This window comes from Malus sylvestris, chromosome 15, assembly GCF_916048215.2.
Source record: "Malus sylvestris chromosome 15, drMalSylv7.2, whole genome shotgun sequence".
NCBI classification, from domain to species: Eukaryota; Viridiplantae; Streptophyta; class Magnoliopsida; order Rosales; family Rosaceae; genus Malus; species Malus sylvestris.
This window is the reverse complement of record NC_062274.1, coordinates 1,924,280-1,941,265: the sequence shown is the minus strand read 5'-3', so window position 1 is coordinate 1,941,265 and position 16,986 is coordinate 1,924,280. Positions and strand designations below refer to the sequence as shown.

The window sequence follows — 16,986 nt, the reverse complement described above, 5'->3', positions numbered from 1 at the left end:
GAACTCGATTAACTTCGGAGTTCCGATAGAACCCGAAGCCAGTGAGCTCCCAAAAGGTCTCGTGCTAGGTAAAGATGAGAATATACATAGAAGGCTTACATAATCCATATCCGTAGACGATGTGGGATCTTACAGTGCACTTCCAAATCCGCATTATTTGTTTAGGAAAACTAATGAAAATGGCTTGAAAACTTTGAGTTTTAATGATAAGGACAAAATAATGGGTAAAGTAAATAGTATCAAGATTGACTTTTTAGTGTAAAAATGTGGTTTTTCGTTAAAGTGAACAGTACCGGTGCTTTTCGTTAAAGTTCTTTTTTTTTTTTTTTTATATCAATTTTAGAGTGAGAAGGGAATAGAATAGACAACATAGTTTAATTAAGCAGGAGTTGTTTCAAATGGTGAGCCGTCAATTTCAAAAGCATGTTGGATGCTCCCTAACTTGGAAGCCTGACTTCCACAGGTAAAGTTAGGCAACCACATGGACAAATATGTGACAAAGTATATAGATTAGGTCAATGGTCAGTTCTTGTTTCCAGTTTTCTATATATATATAATATTTTTTAAAGTTGGGTGGGTGCTGAGTTAGTTACGACTTGGGAATTATTTATAGTAAAAGTTGAACTTTTTAAGGACATGGAGGTGGTAGACAGAGATGAAACAATCATGCTTAGGATAAAATAAAATTAAAAAAAAAATAATGAAAAATATTTGAAAATTTTGAATTTTAAAGAAAATGATAAAATAAAGGGTAAAGTGAATAATACCAAAAATATTTTTTTTAGTGTAAAAATGTAATTTTTCGTTAAAATAAACAGTACCGTGAGTTTTTTTGTTAAAGTTCCTTAAAAAAATAGGCTAATTGGTATTTATTCCATTTTCTTACTTCTTAGACAAACAAAGAAAAAAAAATTCTAAAGATGACGAAGGCGGGTAACATCTTATTAAGTGGTTAATAGCAATTACTCTTGTCACTTAATACTACGATTTAACAGTATTCATCTTTATTTATAAGTGTAAAGTTATAGATTTGATTCTTGTTAAATTTGAAGAACCATATTATTACTAATTCATTGTATGGCTTAGCAATTTTTTTTTCATTCTTGATTATAAATAATATTTTTTGTTAAAAAAAGAAAACAATTACTCTTGTATTCGAAAAAAGATTTATCCGAGCCTATCAAATGAGGGACTCTACTCATAAGAGAATCGGACCTTAGTCATTAGGATGCCACGACACCTCATCCCTTGTGAGTGTGTTTTTGCATAGAACAGCTGTATTCGGATAAGATTTTCTCAACTTTGTACAAAAACAGGACAAGTAAACAGGCCCCCTTTTTTAGCTTTTTTTTTTTTTTAAATACAAATGATACATTTAGGGAATTAAATTGTTAGTTTTTATGGGGAAGGAGATCGATTGAAATCGAACTTTCACTAGAGTGCATAGATATGATCACTTTTTGTTACTGGTAAAACGCCACCTGGGCTCAATTGCTATTTTTTTTAGCAAACAATATTATATACACTAATGGAAAAGGTTTGGGCTTAACTTCACAATGAGTTAGTAATGATGTTTAAATTCGCCTTTTAGCCAAAATCGAACCTATGACCTCTTCATTACTAGATTGGAGTACAAAGTGATGGACCCAATTGCTTTTTTGAATGCTTTGATGTGGTTATGCAGATCTTGGTTTTGGGCTACATGTGATGAATTCCCCATATCAAGCATGTTACGAGTTATATATTAGTTAAAGTGTAAATAGTAGTTTATTGTTCCACATTGGTGAAGTACATATGTAATATCAATTGTAACTCCTATACATAATCCACTTTGAAGAATAATGAATAGATAAGAAATTCTCAAATATTGTCATATATATTTTTGGTATGTACCATGTTTAGTTTAATATGGCATCAGAGCAGTTCGCTCTTAGTGACCTGTGTGCTTTAATTTTGTGCCCACATTTTTCGTGATTTCCTTCATGAAAAAAGAAAAGAAAAAGAATAATGTTGCGCTATAGTATAGTGTGTGAACAATGGTTCTCTACAGTGCCGTAAACATTGATTGCTACAGTGCCGTGAATAGTCTCTGCTGCAGTGCCGTGAACAGTCTTTTGCTGCAGTGTTCTTATAAATTGTTTTCATTCCGCTACGTATCTTTTGTGCCTTTATTGTTTGTGATTTTGTTCAATGGCTCAATATAATCATAGTGTTGTTATGCATCTTGGTGGAACAAATAAATGGATAATTGATACTGGGGCCACTGATCATGTGACTAGTGACCCTAGAGTGTTTGATGAGTTATGTGACTATGTTCGTGATCCGTATATTACTAGTGCAAATGGAGCACATTCACCTATGAAGGGTGAAGGAACTATCTCTCTGACTCCAACCTTATCACTGGTCCGTGCTTTACTTGTTCCTGATGTTAAGTGCAATTTTTTATCGGTAGGAAAACTTCTTAATACCTTATATTGTTCTACTCACTTCTACCCTATGAATTGTTATTTTCAAGATATTCAAACTCATAAGATAATTGGTCATGGTAAAAGAATAACGGGTTTGTACATCTTGATTATGGAGGATACTGTTGTTTCTTATTCAAATAATCATCAAGTTTTAAGTGCTAAAATGGATGACAGACATCAAATTTGGTTATGGCATCGACGATTGGGACATCCATCATTCAATTATATGAAACATCTATTTCTTTCTTTGTTTCGCACTTGTAGTGATTCAGAGTTCAAGTGTGAAACATGTGTCATGGCTAAGAGTCATCGTGTTTCCTTTCCCATAAGTGATTCTAAAGTTACTTTTCCATTTGATTTGATACATTCTGATGTGTGGGATCCGACGAAAGTTACTTCTAATAGATTCCGTTGGTTTGCTACTTTTATTGATGATTGTACTCAGTTAACTTGGGTGTTCTTGATGAAGAATAAGAGTGATGTTCCGTTACTTATTCAAGACTTTTGTACAATGGTGTTTACTCAGTTTCAGACCAAAGTTAAGATCTTCAGGTCTTAGGTCTGATAACGGAGGAGAATATGTGAATCACACTTTGGCATGTTTTTTTTCATGATCATGGTATTATTTACCAGACGACTACTCCATTTACACCCCAACAAAATGGTGTGTCCGAACGGAAGAATCGTCAAATAATAGAGGTTGCTCGCTCCTTGATGTTGGATAAATATGTTCCTAATCATTTGTGGGGTCATGCTATTTTGGCTGCTGTGTATTTGATCAATCGTGTTCCAAGTAGGGTTCTTGATTTTCAGACACCGTTCGATGTGCTACAAAAACATGTTTCTCTTGTTTCTGCATCAAAGCTTCCTCTGAAAATGTTTAGGTGTATTGCGTATGTGCATGTCTACTCTCATCAGCTTAGTAAACTTGATGCACATGCTCTATGGTGTGTCTTTATTGGGTATGCTAACAATTAAAAATGCTATAAGTGTTATCATCCTCCGACTCAAAAAACTTATATTACCATGGATGTCACATTCCATGAAGAAGTTTCGTATTTTGTGAAGCCCTCTTCCGACTCTCCACTTCAGGGGGAGATGGGGAGTGAAGTGCAAATTCGAAGAAATGGTATGGATGATGTGTTACATGCAGAGTTGCGAACAGAACCTATTATGTTGCGTGATATTGATCAGTCGGCTACAGATAGTGATCGGTTACCTGTTATTCTCGGAACTATTTCTACTGACAACAGATCAGATGTGCCCAGCGAGTTGCCTGTTAGTATGTCTGACGAATTACCTTTTGATGATTAGTTGCATGGTGCTGATATGTCTAACGAGTTATCTGATGATGATTCGTCTAGTGATGATTCTTCTAACAATTTGGTACAAGATGGTGGCATACATAAGATAAATTATGACGATTCTTCTACTTATCAGTTGCCTCCACGAGCTAATCGTGGAAAACCTAAAGTACAACATGAGCCTAATATGCATGCCAAAGCCAAATATCCTATCAACAATTATGTGTCTATTCATCGTTTGTCCAAACCATATGCATCTTACATATGTCAGTTATCTAGTGTACCAATTCCAACAAAATTGCATGATGCTTTATCTGACCCTAAGTGGGTTAATGCCATGAAAGTTGAGATGGAAGCTTTGGAAAAGAATTCTACTTGGGATTTGGTTCATTTACCAAACGGAAAGAAAGCCGTTTGATGTAGATGGGTGTTTACTATTAAGCGCAAAGCATATAGTTTTTTTATCGGTATAAAGCCAGATTAGTTGCTAAGGGTTATACTCAAACCTATGGGGTGGACTATCAGGAGACCTTTGCTCCTGTTGCCAAACTTAATATTGTGCGTGTTTTTCTGTCATTAGCAGCAAACCAGGATTGGCCTCTGTTGCAGTTTGATGTTAAGAATGCTTTCCTTCATGGTGATCTTAAGGAGGAAGTGTATATGTATATCTCACCTGGTATTGGAACATCTCCTGGAAAAGTGTTGTATGCAGGTTACGAAAGACCTTGTATGGTTTGAAACAATCTCCTAGAGCGTGGTTTGGGAGGTTTACAAGTTCAATGAAGAAGTTTTGGTATATCCAGAGTCATTCAGATCATACTTTGTTTCTAAAGCGACAAAATGGTAAGCTAACTGCATTGATTATTTATGTTGATGACATGATAGTGACCGATGATGATCATAATGAGATACAACGCCTTCAAAAGTACATAGCTACTGAGTTTGAGATGAAAGAATTGGGTGAATTAAAGTATTTTCTTGGAATCGAGGTTGCACGATCCAAGCATGGAATTTTTCTGTCTCAACGAAAATATGTTCTTGATTTGTTAGCTGAAACATGTATGTTAGATTGCAAACCTGTTGATACTCCGATTGAGCATAATCATCGTCTGACCTTATTTTTAGATCAAGTTCCTACTCATAAGGAACAATATTAGAGGTTTGTGAGGAGATTAATTTATTTGTCTTATACTCACCCCGACATTGCTTATGCAATTAGTGTGGTAAGTCAATTTATGCACTCACCTAGTGAAGCTCATATGGATGCAGTAACCCGTATTTTGAGATACTTAAAGATGGCTCCTGGCAAATGCCTTGTTTTCTCCAAGAATGGTCATTTGAATGTCAAAGGGTATACAGATGCAGATTGGGCAAGTTCTATCACTGATTGGCGATCTACATCTAGATACTTTACGTTTATGGGTAGTAATTTAGTTACTTGGAGAAGCAAGAAACAAAAAGTGGTGGCTAGGTCAAGTGCAGAAGTTGAGTTTCGTGGTATGTCTCATGGTGTATGTGAGTTGTTGAAGTTGAAAAAATTGTTGAGAGATCTTGGGTTTAAACCCAAAGGTGCTATGAAACTTCATTGTGATAACAAGACTGCTATTGAGATTGCTCATAATCCAGTGCAATATGATCGAACAAAACATGTGGAGATTGATTGACATTTCATTAAGGAAAAATTGGATGCTGGAATTATTATGTTTCTGTTTGTGAGATCTGAAGATCAACTTGCTGATGCTCTTACTAAGGCTGTGTCTAATAGTGTGTTTTCCAACTCGCTTGACAAGTTGGGCATGCGTGACATCTTTGCACCAACTTGAGGGGGGAGTGTTGCGAGTTATATATTAGTTAAAGTGTAAATAGTAATTTATTGTCCCACATTGGTGAAGTACATATGTAATACCAATTGTAACTCCTATATATACTCCACTTTGGAGATTAATGAATAGATAAGAAATTCCCAAATATTGTCATATATATTTTTGGTATTTACCATACTTAGTTTAATATGGTATTTACCATGTTTAGTTTAATAAAGCAGACAATAGTAGAAAAAAGGTTTTAGATTCTACAAAAAAATTTCCAAAATGATTCATTTGAACAATACAAAAAATGTCTAAGTATGGGTAAACATGCTGATTATTTGCTACTCAAATTCGTTAATATACATAAATACACACGTGTAGAATGAAAACAGATGACCTAAAACGGCATGAAGCAGAAATACTTCTTCCTCTTAAGCTTTTTGGTTCCACCAACATTAGCATTCTGAGAATTTGATGGCCCTTCATTCCTATCGTCTGATTTTTGTTTTCTGCTCGCATTTTTTGAACTATTTTCTGTGACAATCTTGGCACAAACAGATGAACCAGGATTCGGAGAACGATTTCTGATTCTTTCTTTGTCGCGAGACTTGTCGAAAGATCCTATTAACAAAAATAAAAAAAAGAGAGTAATTTTAGGGTTCTTCATATAGAATGATTATTATTGTTCACCAAAATTAAGCAGCATTATTTTTTTATGTACCTGAAGAGGATGCAAACACGACCAACTTATTGTTGTTCGTCACCAATTCTTGCTTACTTTTAGGCTCTAGTTCTTCCAACAATGCCAGAGAATCGAAGCATTCGTCCGAGGACATTGTCAAGCAACTCGAAACTGAACTAAATGAATGAGATGCTGGTGTGTCAAGATCCAGCAATTCCAAGTAGTCGCCTCTCGAAAGGTAATCATTCTCGTGCATAATTTGCACATTATCATCTCGAACTGGAAGCCTTTCTGTAACTACCAATGTTCCCGTTTCGCGATCATTGCTTGCCTCCTACAATATAACAAAGAAATCACGACATCCCATCAGAGCAATGATCAAACTATATATGCATCATAAAAGCTAGTAGCAAAGAATGTTTTTCCAAACAAGTGTACATTTTCAACACGAGGCTTGCTGGTGGAACCACGATCCTCAACAAGCGGAACAACTGAATGTGTTGAGTGAATAGCCCTATCAGAATTCACCAATTCCTGAAGCTTATTGGAGTTTGGTGTTTCATCATCCCTAAGAAAGACTCTGCAAAGCGACCCGACATCCTGCACATTTATCCAACCAAACTGGCAGTGAACTGGCAGCTTGGGCAGAGAAACAAAATATGCAGAACATATCAGGCAATGTAATATACATGATTGGCAGACTCCAATCGATTACCTTCAATTTGCTGCTTTCCGACGATTTCTTCTGAGTTATCCAGTATTCTTGCATCACCCAATTGGTTTTAGTTTCATGAGGGGCTTGGCCTCGATAGAATTCAAGTGTAGCTCTCCAACCATAGATGGAGGAGTTTGAGAATATTCTACTGGCCTCCCCTTTGGCTCTCCACTGCCCAATATTTGTAGGGTTGCTCTCACTCGAGCGAATGAAGTACCAAAAACCATCTGCATAAGACTAAAATACTGTTAAGCTTTAGAGAGACAGACTAGCAGAGTCGTAGATTACTACTAATCACATCGATATTATCCCAATATGACTCAGTTAATCAACTTCATTATATTTACATCCATTTGAAAGGCACGAAAAATAACCGGGTAAATTCGAGGGCGCGCATCGGTAAGGATTTACATCTTGAATCACATTTCCAGGAAGCGGGGATCCGTCCTGTATTTTCTCTAAGGACACACAGAGCTCCTCATCGGTACACTGTAAGCTGATATCAGCAGGCAGGGCAGCTGATTGCGGATACATGACAACTCAATTAAGTCTGCCAAAGGAACAAGCAGGACCAAAAACATGATTTAGGAAAGCAAATAATCAATCAGAGAGTTTTTAACTAAGAATTAACAGGAAATAATTCGCGAAAATGAAGTCATAAAATATGAAGTGAACAATTATTTACGATGATAACTATCAAACTATGAGCATCCACTCAAAATTAATCCGCAATGCGTGGACAGATTAATGATCATTTAAACAAACTTCATCAAGCTAATCTATCGCCCAAATCCATCAAAATTCCCAAATTAATTTACTAAAGATGTCATCTTTCTCAACAAAAGATCTGACTAATCGGGTTTCAAAACAAAAGATCTGACCTTTCTCAAATTCTATTTACTTCCCTTCACAATTTCTCATTAACCAAACAAATGTTTGAAACATTCAACTACAAGAACATCCAAGGGATACATAATTAAAACAAATTACATACTTAATTGTGAGATTAATTAAGGTGGTCAGGTTCAAAGCTCTAACCTTTTGACTTTAGGGACGACCAACGACTCCAGCGCCTTGATCCGGTGCTCCTCCCTTCGCTTCCTTAATCGCTACACAAAAGAAATGAGTTGGGATCGTCGAGTATTTATAGGGCTGCTGAGTCAGTGAACACTCACTACGTGGAGACGTGTCACTGGTCGAGTAACGCAATCCTGTTATTCTTGGGGGGCCTACAGATGAGTTCACCTTTCCCGCTCTTTCTCAGCAAGTACGTGCGAATGTGTTAAAGAAAATAATAGTCATGCCGTACTATTAACTTTATTACTAGTTTTGGAAATTTTGTTGGAAAATTTTACACAAACCATAAACATGAAGTGTTTAATTTGTAACTAGAAAAAGAAAGTTTGAAAATTTCGGATTTATGTGGATCAATTCTGCATTAAAACTTCATTACTCATTTTCCTTATAAGAGCATTTTAAGAAAGATGTCAAAATGTCCACAACAGTAATAACAGTAAAAAAGATAACACTAGTGTTTTTCTATATAAATACCAAATTCTAAGTCAGGATGTGGATTGACAGCAAAGATAATTGGCAAATTTAACAACAGTTCCAAATAAATTTTAATTAATTATTAGATGCTTTTTATTGGTTTTCAGATAATGAAATCTCGAAGAATAATCAAGCAATACAATTAAGAAGTGAAAAAGGTGAGAGTTTAATATTTTGTAGCGCATTGTAAATGCATGCATGCGTAGAACAATTTCCTGAAGTCAAGGCCATATTTGATCTTTTATACAAGCTTTGATTTTAGAGTTTTGATCTTCTATACAAGCTTTGATTTTTAGAGTTAGGGTTAGAAGGTGAGTGAACACGTCATAAGCATCACATTTATAGAGATGTGTTACAATATGGTATGGATAAAATATGATTTCCTCAAATGCTTTTTAATATAAATTACTCGGACTTGAATTCGAACTTAGGTATAAAAAACGAAAGCATCATGTTCTAACTAACTTGACTATTACTACATTTGTTTATACAAGTCATATCTGTTGGAAATAGGGATGATCGAAGTCGAACATGTAACCGGGGCAAATCCCGAACTACTTGAGTTACAAATCACTATCCACCTAATCAAAGACGTGGACCAATAAATGTTTACAAGTTAAGTCTTCAGGCCCATACCAGTCTAAGTAAAAAGGCCCTGGCTTGCAAGCCCTTGTGTTTTGAGTACTAGAGGTGCAATTTGGTTTGGATCAACCTGAATTCATCCATGCCCAATTCAATTTCAAATCCCATAAGAGAAATTACTGCCATCGGGTTCATCACGGAGTCAATATTATATGGTTTTCGTTCATAAAGAAGTATAGGTTATGATAAAGAATAACCCTGAAGTTAATAATAGGTTGTGTTTGAGTCACGTGATATGGAAAGTGGGTGGCACAGTAAGTCAGATCACTATCAAGTTGACTGCTGAGTTGATGCTTCAAGAACAAAACTTGAAAATTTGCTATTGATTTGGGATTGAACTTGGTCTTACTTAATGGGACTTGGATTGTCTGCCCTCCCATTTCGGTGTCCTCGTGCTCTCTTGTTTTGTGTGGTCACGGTTAAGCCACGTCAACATTTTATATTGTTTTTTTTATAAAAATAATAAAACAAAAAGAAATAGTAATATAAAATGTTTACGTGACTTAACCGTGACCATACAAACAGGAGGGCACGAGAAGGGCTGGGGAGCATTCGCAGCTATATTTCTGGCTGATGATGTGATATGACGTTTTTGGTATTAAAAATTTGGACTTATTTCTCCAAATGACACAGATAATATTAGAAGAACAAACAAAACAGAGAAAGTAAAACCACATCATAAAATATTCCACAAGGAAATAAATTAACTACAAATCAAACAGCAGCATCTCTTGATTGTTGTTTCGATCATTGGCCTCGCATTGTCCAGCATCATCCCTTGCTTCCTTATTCGTTCCATTATTGCTGGGATTAGCAGCATTAGCATTCGCCCTGCACCTGTTGAAATAGTTCTGAATGACTTTCATAGACAACCAACCATAACAGGCTATAGGGTTAGGATTTCCTCCCATCACTTGCTCATATTAATTTAGAATTCGATAAGAACTACACACAAGGAGCTGCCAATCATTAGGCCCAATTGCTCAGCAACATTAAATCCACCAGTGACCAACTTCGTTTTGGTCCGAAATACTATCAAAACAGATAGTATGCCCACAAGCTTATCGGCAACCCCAAGAACAGTGGTAGGTTTGACGATCCAAACAACTAAAATGAAAGGGGCAAAAGCAAAGCATGATCATCCAAAGGCAGTAGTAGCCATATTTTGGATCTATTTGCTGTTGGAGGTAGAGATCAAGACCAACAGAAAATATAGATCCAAAATGTGGCTACTACTGGTTAGGAATGGACAAAATACTCATGGGTTTGGATAACCGCGGTTACCTGCCCATTTAAAGTTCACGGTTGTTTAGACGAACAAACGGTTATGATTATAACCGTTTATCTGTGAAATTTAAAATGAGCAGTTATGGGTATTACCTGCGGTTATAACGGGTATCCATTTAGCCATTTAATTTAGGGAGCTTTAATGAAAAAGGTTTGGGCCAACAAATATTTAACCAAAAATCATCCCAAAATGTTATTTAACCAAAATGGCTCAAAGTTTAATAAAAAATCATCCAAAACTATTGTCTACGAGACAAACTTACAAGCCCAACCCACTACAAATCTACACTTCCGCAAATACCCCTAAATGATTTGATATTGTCTTGACTCTTCACCAACCTCAACCCAGCACGAGACCGCCATAATAACTCATTGTCTTCCTATCAAATCGAATTCTCCCATTTCAAAAACAACCAAATCAAAGTTGAAAAATGAAGCATTCATCGGAACAAAGTCGCCAAAACAAGTTCAAAGAAGTTTAATGGCAGAAACCAGAGAAAGTGTCTGGAAAAAAAAAAACAAATACAATGTTTGTTTTGTCTGTGCACAAACAAACATTGTATCTGAAAAGAAAAGAATCAAAATCCAAAAATAGTGACTTAAATTTCAAAAACAGTGACTTAGTTCCATAAACAGTTTATATTTTAACCTTTGACTGTTTCTTTTCTTTCATACATCAATTGATTATATTTAAGAAACAGGGTTCTTATTTTACTTTGAATCCAAATACAGTAAATTTCACTATTTCTTTTCTAGCTTACATTTCAGAAATAGTGTGTCTATTTCATTTGGATTCAAAAACAGTGACTTAGATTCCAGAAACAGTGTTACTTAAAATCCAAAAACAATTTATTTTTATAGTCCAAAAACAATGACCCGTCGTTATTATTGAATAGCATGCAAATCTCAAATTTATTTTCTGCAGAAACAAATGATGAACTCCACAGACGATGAAAAATTAAAAAACAGTACCTCAAATACACTATGAATAATAACAAAGATCACATTTCAACGAAATAATACAAAATATAAATTAAATAGCTTGAGGATCTATATTTTTGTTTCAAAGAAAAAGGAGAAGGTCTGCAAAACATCGGTGAACTCCATTAACGACGAAAATCTGGAACTCAACCTTAAAAAATTAGGGGTAAAATCAACAAATCATAATTTATTATAGTTTGGCCATTTTTAGTTGGATTATTTTAATATGGGCCTTGTACTAATTGTTAAACAAAACTTATAACATGGTTTTTTATTAAAACTAAATTTTTTCAAACAATTTTCATTAATTTTCCTTACAATTAAGACGTATAAAAGGAAAGCGTTTAATATTTTCATGAAGAATTGTAAATGCATGCATGCTTAGAACAATTTCCTGAAGTCAAGGCCATATTTGATCTTTTATACCAGCTTTGATTTTTAAAGTTGGGATTAAAAGGTGAGTGAACATGTCATAGGCATCACATTTATAGAGATGTGTTACAATATGGTATAGATTAAATATAATTTCCTCAAAAACTTTTTAATATAAATCACTCGGACTTGAATTCGAACTTAGGTATATAAAACGAAAGCATCATGTTCCAACTAATTTGACTATTACTACATTTGTTTATACAAGTCATATCAGTTGGAAATAGGGATGATCGAACACGTAATCGGGGCAAATCCCGAACTACTTGAGTCACAAATCAGCACTATCCACCTAAAGGTGAGGACCAATAACCGTTTACAAGTTAAATCTTCAGGCCCATACCATTCCACGTAAAAAGGCCCTGGCTTGCAAGCCCTTGCATTTTGCATACTTGAGGTGCAATTTGGTTAGATCAACCTGAGTTCGTTCATGCCCAATTCAATTTCAAATCTCATCAGAGAAATTACTGCCATCGATTTCATCACGAAGCCTATATCATATGGTTTTCGTTTACCTCACATTACTTGACAGAAACAGAAAGAAGCATAGGTTATGATAAAGAACCGTAAAGTTAATAATAGGTCGTATTTGAGCCACGTAATAAGGAAAAGAGGGTGGCACAGTAAGTCAGATCACTATCAAGTTGACTGCTTCAAGAACAATCATGAAGAGCTATGCAAATCTCATCTCAGGGACTTTGGTTAAAAAGCCTTTCCATATTGCCCTTCACACCCAACATCAAAGAAGAAAGGAAGACACAACTATGTTTTTGTCATGAACATAAAAACATGAATGTTGTTTTCACCTATGAATATCATATGCAAAAAACATGAATAGATGTGACATTTCACAAATGCAAGATTTTTGTCATCAAACGAATATGAACGAAAAATAAATGTTTAGTTAATAATCACAAACATCAAATAAATAAGCCAAATGGTGGTTACTTTCATAGACAACCAACCATAACAAGTTATGGGGTTAGGATTTCCTCCCATCACTTGCTCATATTGTTTTCAGTACAATTCGACAAGAATTAGACATAAGGAGTTGCCAATTGCTCACCAACATTAAATCCACAAGTGTATTAATTTCTGCACTTTGCGTTGATGATGAATATTGTCCTCACACTTTCACACCCATCAAAGAAGAAGCAAAGTAAGACACAATTATGTTTTTGTCATGAACATCAAAACATGAATGTTGTTTTCACTTATGAATATCAAATGCAAAAAACATGAATAAATGTGATATTTCACAAATGCGAGATTTTTGTGATCAAACATCAAATGAATATGAAGGAATAATAAATGTGTAGTTAATAATCACAAACATCAAATGAATATGGATGAATAATATGAATAAGCCAAATGGTAGTTATAACAGGTTATGGGGTTAGGATTTCCTTCCATCACCTGCTGATTTCGGTAAAATAATGCAAGAACTACACACAAGGAGCTACCAATCATTAGCCCCAATTGCTCACCAACATTAAATCCACAAGTGACCAACTTCGTTTTGGCCCAAAATACTATCAAAACAGATAGTATGCCCACAAGCATATCGGTAACTCCAAGTACAGTGGTAGGTTTGGCGGTGCAAACAAATGAAATGAAAAGGACAAAAAATCATGCAAGGATCCAAAGCCCGTGGTAGCCACATTTTGGATTTATACTATTGGCTTTGCATCCTTGCATGATTTTTTGCCATTTTCATTTCATTTATTTGGATCACCAAATCTACAACTGTGCTTGGGGTTGCCAATATGGTTGTGGGCATACTATTTGTTTTGATAGTATTTCTTGCTAAAACAATGTTGGTTAATGGTGAATTTAATGTTGGTGAGCAATTGGGGCTAATGATTGGTAGCTCCTTGTGTGTAGTTCTTACATTATTTTACCGAAATCAGCAGGTGATGGAAGGAAATCCTAACCCCATAAACTGTTATAACTACCATTTGGCTTATTCATATTATTCATACATATTCATTTGATGTTTGTGATTATTAACTACACATTTATTATTACTTCATATTCATTTGATGTTTGATCACAAAAATCTCGCATTTGTGAAATATCACATTTATTCATGTTTTTTGCATTTGATATTCATAAGTGAAAACAACATTTATGTTTTGATGTTCATGACAAAAACATAATTGTGTCTTACTTTGCTTCTTCTTTGATGGGTGTGAAAGTGTGAGGACAATATTCATTATCAACGCAAAGTGCAGAAATTAATACAATGCAGAAAAAGTTCCAAAAATACTTACAGTGGGGTTGGTGATGAAGCCCTTTTTGCATTGCTTGGCACTCCATCTCACTCAACCACTCCCTCGCATTATATTTAAAATATTATTACATACAAGTTTGGGGGTGGGATCCAAACAACACAGAAGGGAGGACAGGATCCATTTGGTGCAACGTTTAGCTCAAGATTCATCACATTTATTCAGGGCAGCATGCATACAAAAGAGAAAAAAATACATGAGTATAATGGAAACTGTCAGGATCCATTTGGATGCAGAGAAACTGATTCAACTCCTAGCACAAATCTGGGATGCATGCACCAAAAAACTGAATCACAAATCCAAGGAATATGTTCAACAGATGTATATCGAAAAAAATAAGTTTTCGCGGTTGAAACCTATACCTGTAATTCTGACCGTGAGGATTTTGAGATGTATGCTGCTTGATTCCCTTTGGATTTGTGCACCCGTGCCAATTCTGTCTCTGCGCATCTTCTTCTAACCACGAATGGGATCTGCACCAAACCCAACTCACATGCATGAGGAGTCCAGAGTCTTTTTCAGAATAAATAAAGCACTGAGACATATAGTGAACCAATGAAAGATCGTGTTTATTATTATTATTATTATTTTATTATTTTTTTGGAGAATCGGTGAGATGGGGCTGCGGATATGGCTTCGAAGTTCTGGGTTTCATTTCTCAAATTCGAAGTTTGGGGGTTACAGGTTGTAGCTCGAAGATGAGATACGATTTTGGACAAAATGGCTATGGTGGCACGGCTAGAAAGTGAATGGGAAGGGTCTCAAGTTTTTGACTGAGGTGAAGCTAGGGTTTCAGTTTCTGGAGAAATGATGCAGGAGTGCACTCATGGTGCTGGGCTCGAGGTCCGCAAAAGTTGAGAGAGAGGGCAACGGCAGCGGGGATTGGAAATGGTGAACGAAGCTGATAAGTCAGCTTATATAGCTCCAGGTGTTAGGGTTTTCACACGAGTGTTCCTGCACGTGCAAGGTTCAGCGCCTCACGCTGTTCCACCAGGTCACGGGTTCAAATCAGGCCCGCAGCACTCTTGGGTTTTTATTTCAGGTCACGAGTTCTATCCCACCGCCTGGCACATTTGTACCTTACTATGGTGGGCGGGTAACAGTAGTTATTTATCCATAACCGTTTAATCTTTTACCCGCATAACCGTTTACCCTTTAGGTAATTATATAAATGATTATAGCCATTGTTTTGTTTCCAGCCCCTTTCCCCAATTCCAGGTAGGGATGGGCAATAATTATAGTCGGCGGGTAACAACGGTTATTTACCCATAACCGTTTAATCTCTTACCCGCATAATCGTTTACCCTTTGGATAATTACATAAACGATTATATCCATAACCGATTATAAACGGTTAATCATACTCACAATCGCTCACCCATTTAACCATAACCACATATACATGTTTACCCTTTTTTTACCCGTACATGTTTTTATAAAAATTAAAAAAGAAATTTGTCATAATTTTATTTTTCTACCATTAAACACTGTCATATTTGACAACGAATTGATGAGATCTTTCTAATTTTACATATATTAACATAAAAGGTTAAATGGGTACCCGTTTATAACCGCGGGTAATACCCATAACCGTTCATTTAAATTTTACGGGGTTGCTGAGACACTAATTCATGGGTTATACTTTGAAAATTTGCACATTCACATCAACATGGTTTGTGGGAAGTGAGATTTAAACACTTAGAACTAAGTTCATTTCTAATATTTGTTCCAAGTAAAGTAAAGTAAAGTTAGTTATTATCATAAATAAAGTAATAATTGTTCCACATGAGGGTTTGCTTAGTAACTGGGTCAGTTCTGCCTAATCAGCAATGATTCTCGCAATAAACAGTAGAGTTTCGGCATGGGGCATGGTGGTTAGTTGGTTTCGTAGCCATTTCAACTCGAGTTAGTAAGTCCTTAGGGGTGTTTTCTAATTGATTCTTAATGGCTTAGACTGACACACCCCGACCTAAATGCACGTCATGCTGGCCGTCACATGAGGGTGACGTAGCCATCAGTCAGCTATACTGCAGGTGTCAAGAATCCATCAACATAACAGAAAGAGTCTAAACCAAAAAAAAAGAGGATTCCAAAAGTAATTGAAAAACTAATGACGAAGCATAGAGACATGAAAAACATCTTGCACTTTGGACAACTCTGAAGGCAACTCAAGCCTGTAAGCAACTTCACCGACTCGCTTGGTGATCATATACGGTCTAATATACCTAGGACTCAACTTGCCTTTCTTTCCAAATCGTACAACACCTCTCAATGGTGATAGCTTCAGAAACACCCAATCACCTACATTATACATCCGGTCAGTGGCATGTCTGTCTGCTAGACTCTTCTGTCTATCCTGGGTCACTTTCAGGTTAGACTTAATCACCTGAAAATTTTGCGTAGTCTCGTCCACGATCTCAGGGCCCACCAAAATTCTTTCTCCAACCTCTGACCAACATAAGGGTGTATGACAAGATTTAGCATAAAGTGCTTCAAATGGTGACATACCAATACTTAAATGAAAGCTGTTGTTGTAGGCAAATTCCATTAAATCCAACCGTTTATGCCAAACGTCACCAAACTGTAATACTGAAGATCTCAGCATATCTTCCAACGTCTGAATAGTCTTCTCTGATTGTCCATCTGTTTGAGGATGATATGTTGTACTATAAAGTAATCTCGAACCAAGAGCTTCCTGGAATGCTATCTAGAATTTAGAAGCAAATCTAGGATCCCAATTCGAGATAATACTAATTGGAATCCCATGGTACTTCACGATCTTCGATATGAACAATTTAGCTAATCGGCTTAAAGGATATTTCTTAT

The 16,986-nt window shown here is 35.8% G+C and overlaps 1 protein-coding gene and 1 long non-coding RNA gene across 6 annotated transcripts; both read right to left on the bottom strand.

Annotated features, from left to right (window-relative positions):
* Positions 1–5,834: 5,834 nt before the first annotated feature.
* On the bottom strand, positions 5,835–8,110 carry LOC126605903 (NAC domain-containing protein 83-like). 5 transcript variants are annotated; one of them, XM_050273352.1, is made up of 6 exons: positions 8,016–8,110; positions 7,319–7,527; positions 6,978–7,204; positions 6,701–6,901; positions 6,302–6,596; positions 5,835–6,201 (listed from the first exon to the last, which is right to left on the bottom strand). In XM_050273352.1, the coding sequence occupies exons 2-6, from the start codon at positions 7,509–7,511 to the stop codon at positions 5,978–5,980; spliced, it is 1,140 nt and encodes a 379-aa protein (XP_050129309.1). In that variant the 5' UTR covers positions 7,512–7,527; positions 8,016–8,110; the 3' UTR covers positions 5,835–5,977. The 5 variants fall into 5 exon arrangements, with proteins under 5 accessions (XP_050129309.1, XP_050129312.1, XP_050129310.1 ...); XM_050273355.1 differs by having other exon boundaries at positions 6,701–6,862; XM_050273353.1 differs by having other exon boundaries at positions 6,701–6,875; positions 6,979–7,204.
* Positions 8,111–11,963: 3,853 nt separating this feature from the next.
* Positions 11,964–15,046, bottom strand: LOC126601096 (uncharacterized). Its single transcript, XR_007615681.1, has 3 exons — positions 14,524–15,046; positions 14,144–14,425; positions 11,964–12,394 (listed from the first exon to the last, which is right to left on the bottom strand). It is a non-coding gene; the product is annotated as an uncharacterized LOC126601096 (long non-coding RNA).
* Between the last annotated feature and the right edge of the window lie 1,940 nt (positions 15,047–16,986).

Bases quoted from the DNA above. Each gene is read 5' to 3' on its own strand.
- LOC126605903 (XM_050273352.1), bottom strand. From the start codon at position 7,511: ATGTATCCGCAATCAGCTGCCCTGCCTGCTGATATCAGCTTACAGTGT. The intron at 7,205-7,318 runs ATAATGAAGTTG...AGTCTTATGCAG, and splicing joins CCTTTCAAATGGATGTAAAT to ATGGTTTTTGGTACTTCATT. The intron at 6,597-6,700 runs GTACACTTGTTT...GTTATATTGTAG, and splicing joins GCAAGCCTCGTGTTGAAAAT to GAGGCAAGCAATGATCGCGA.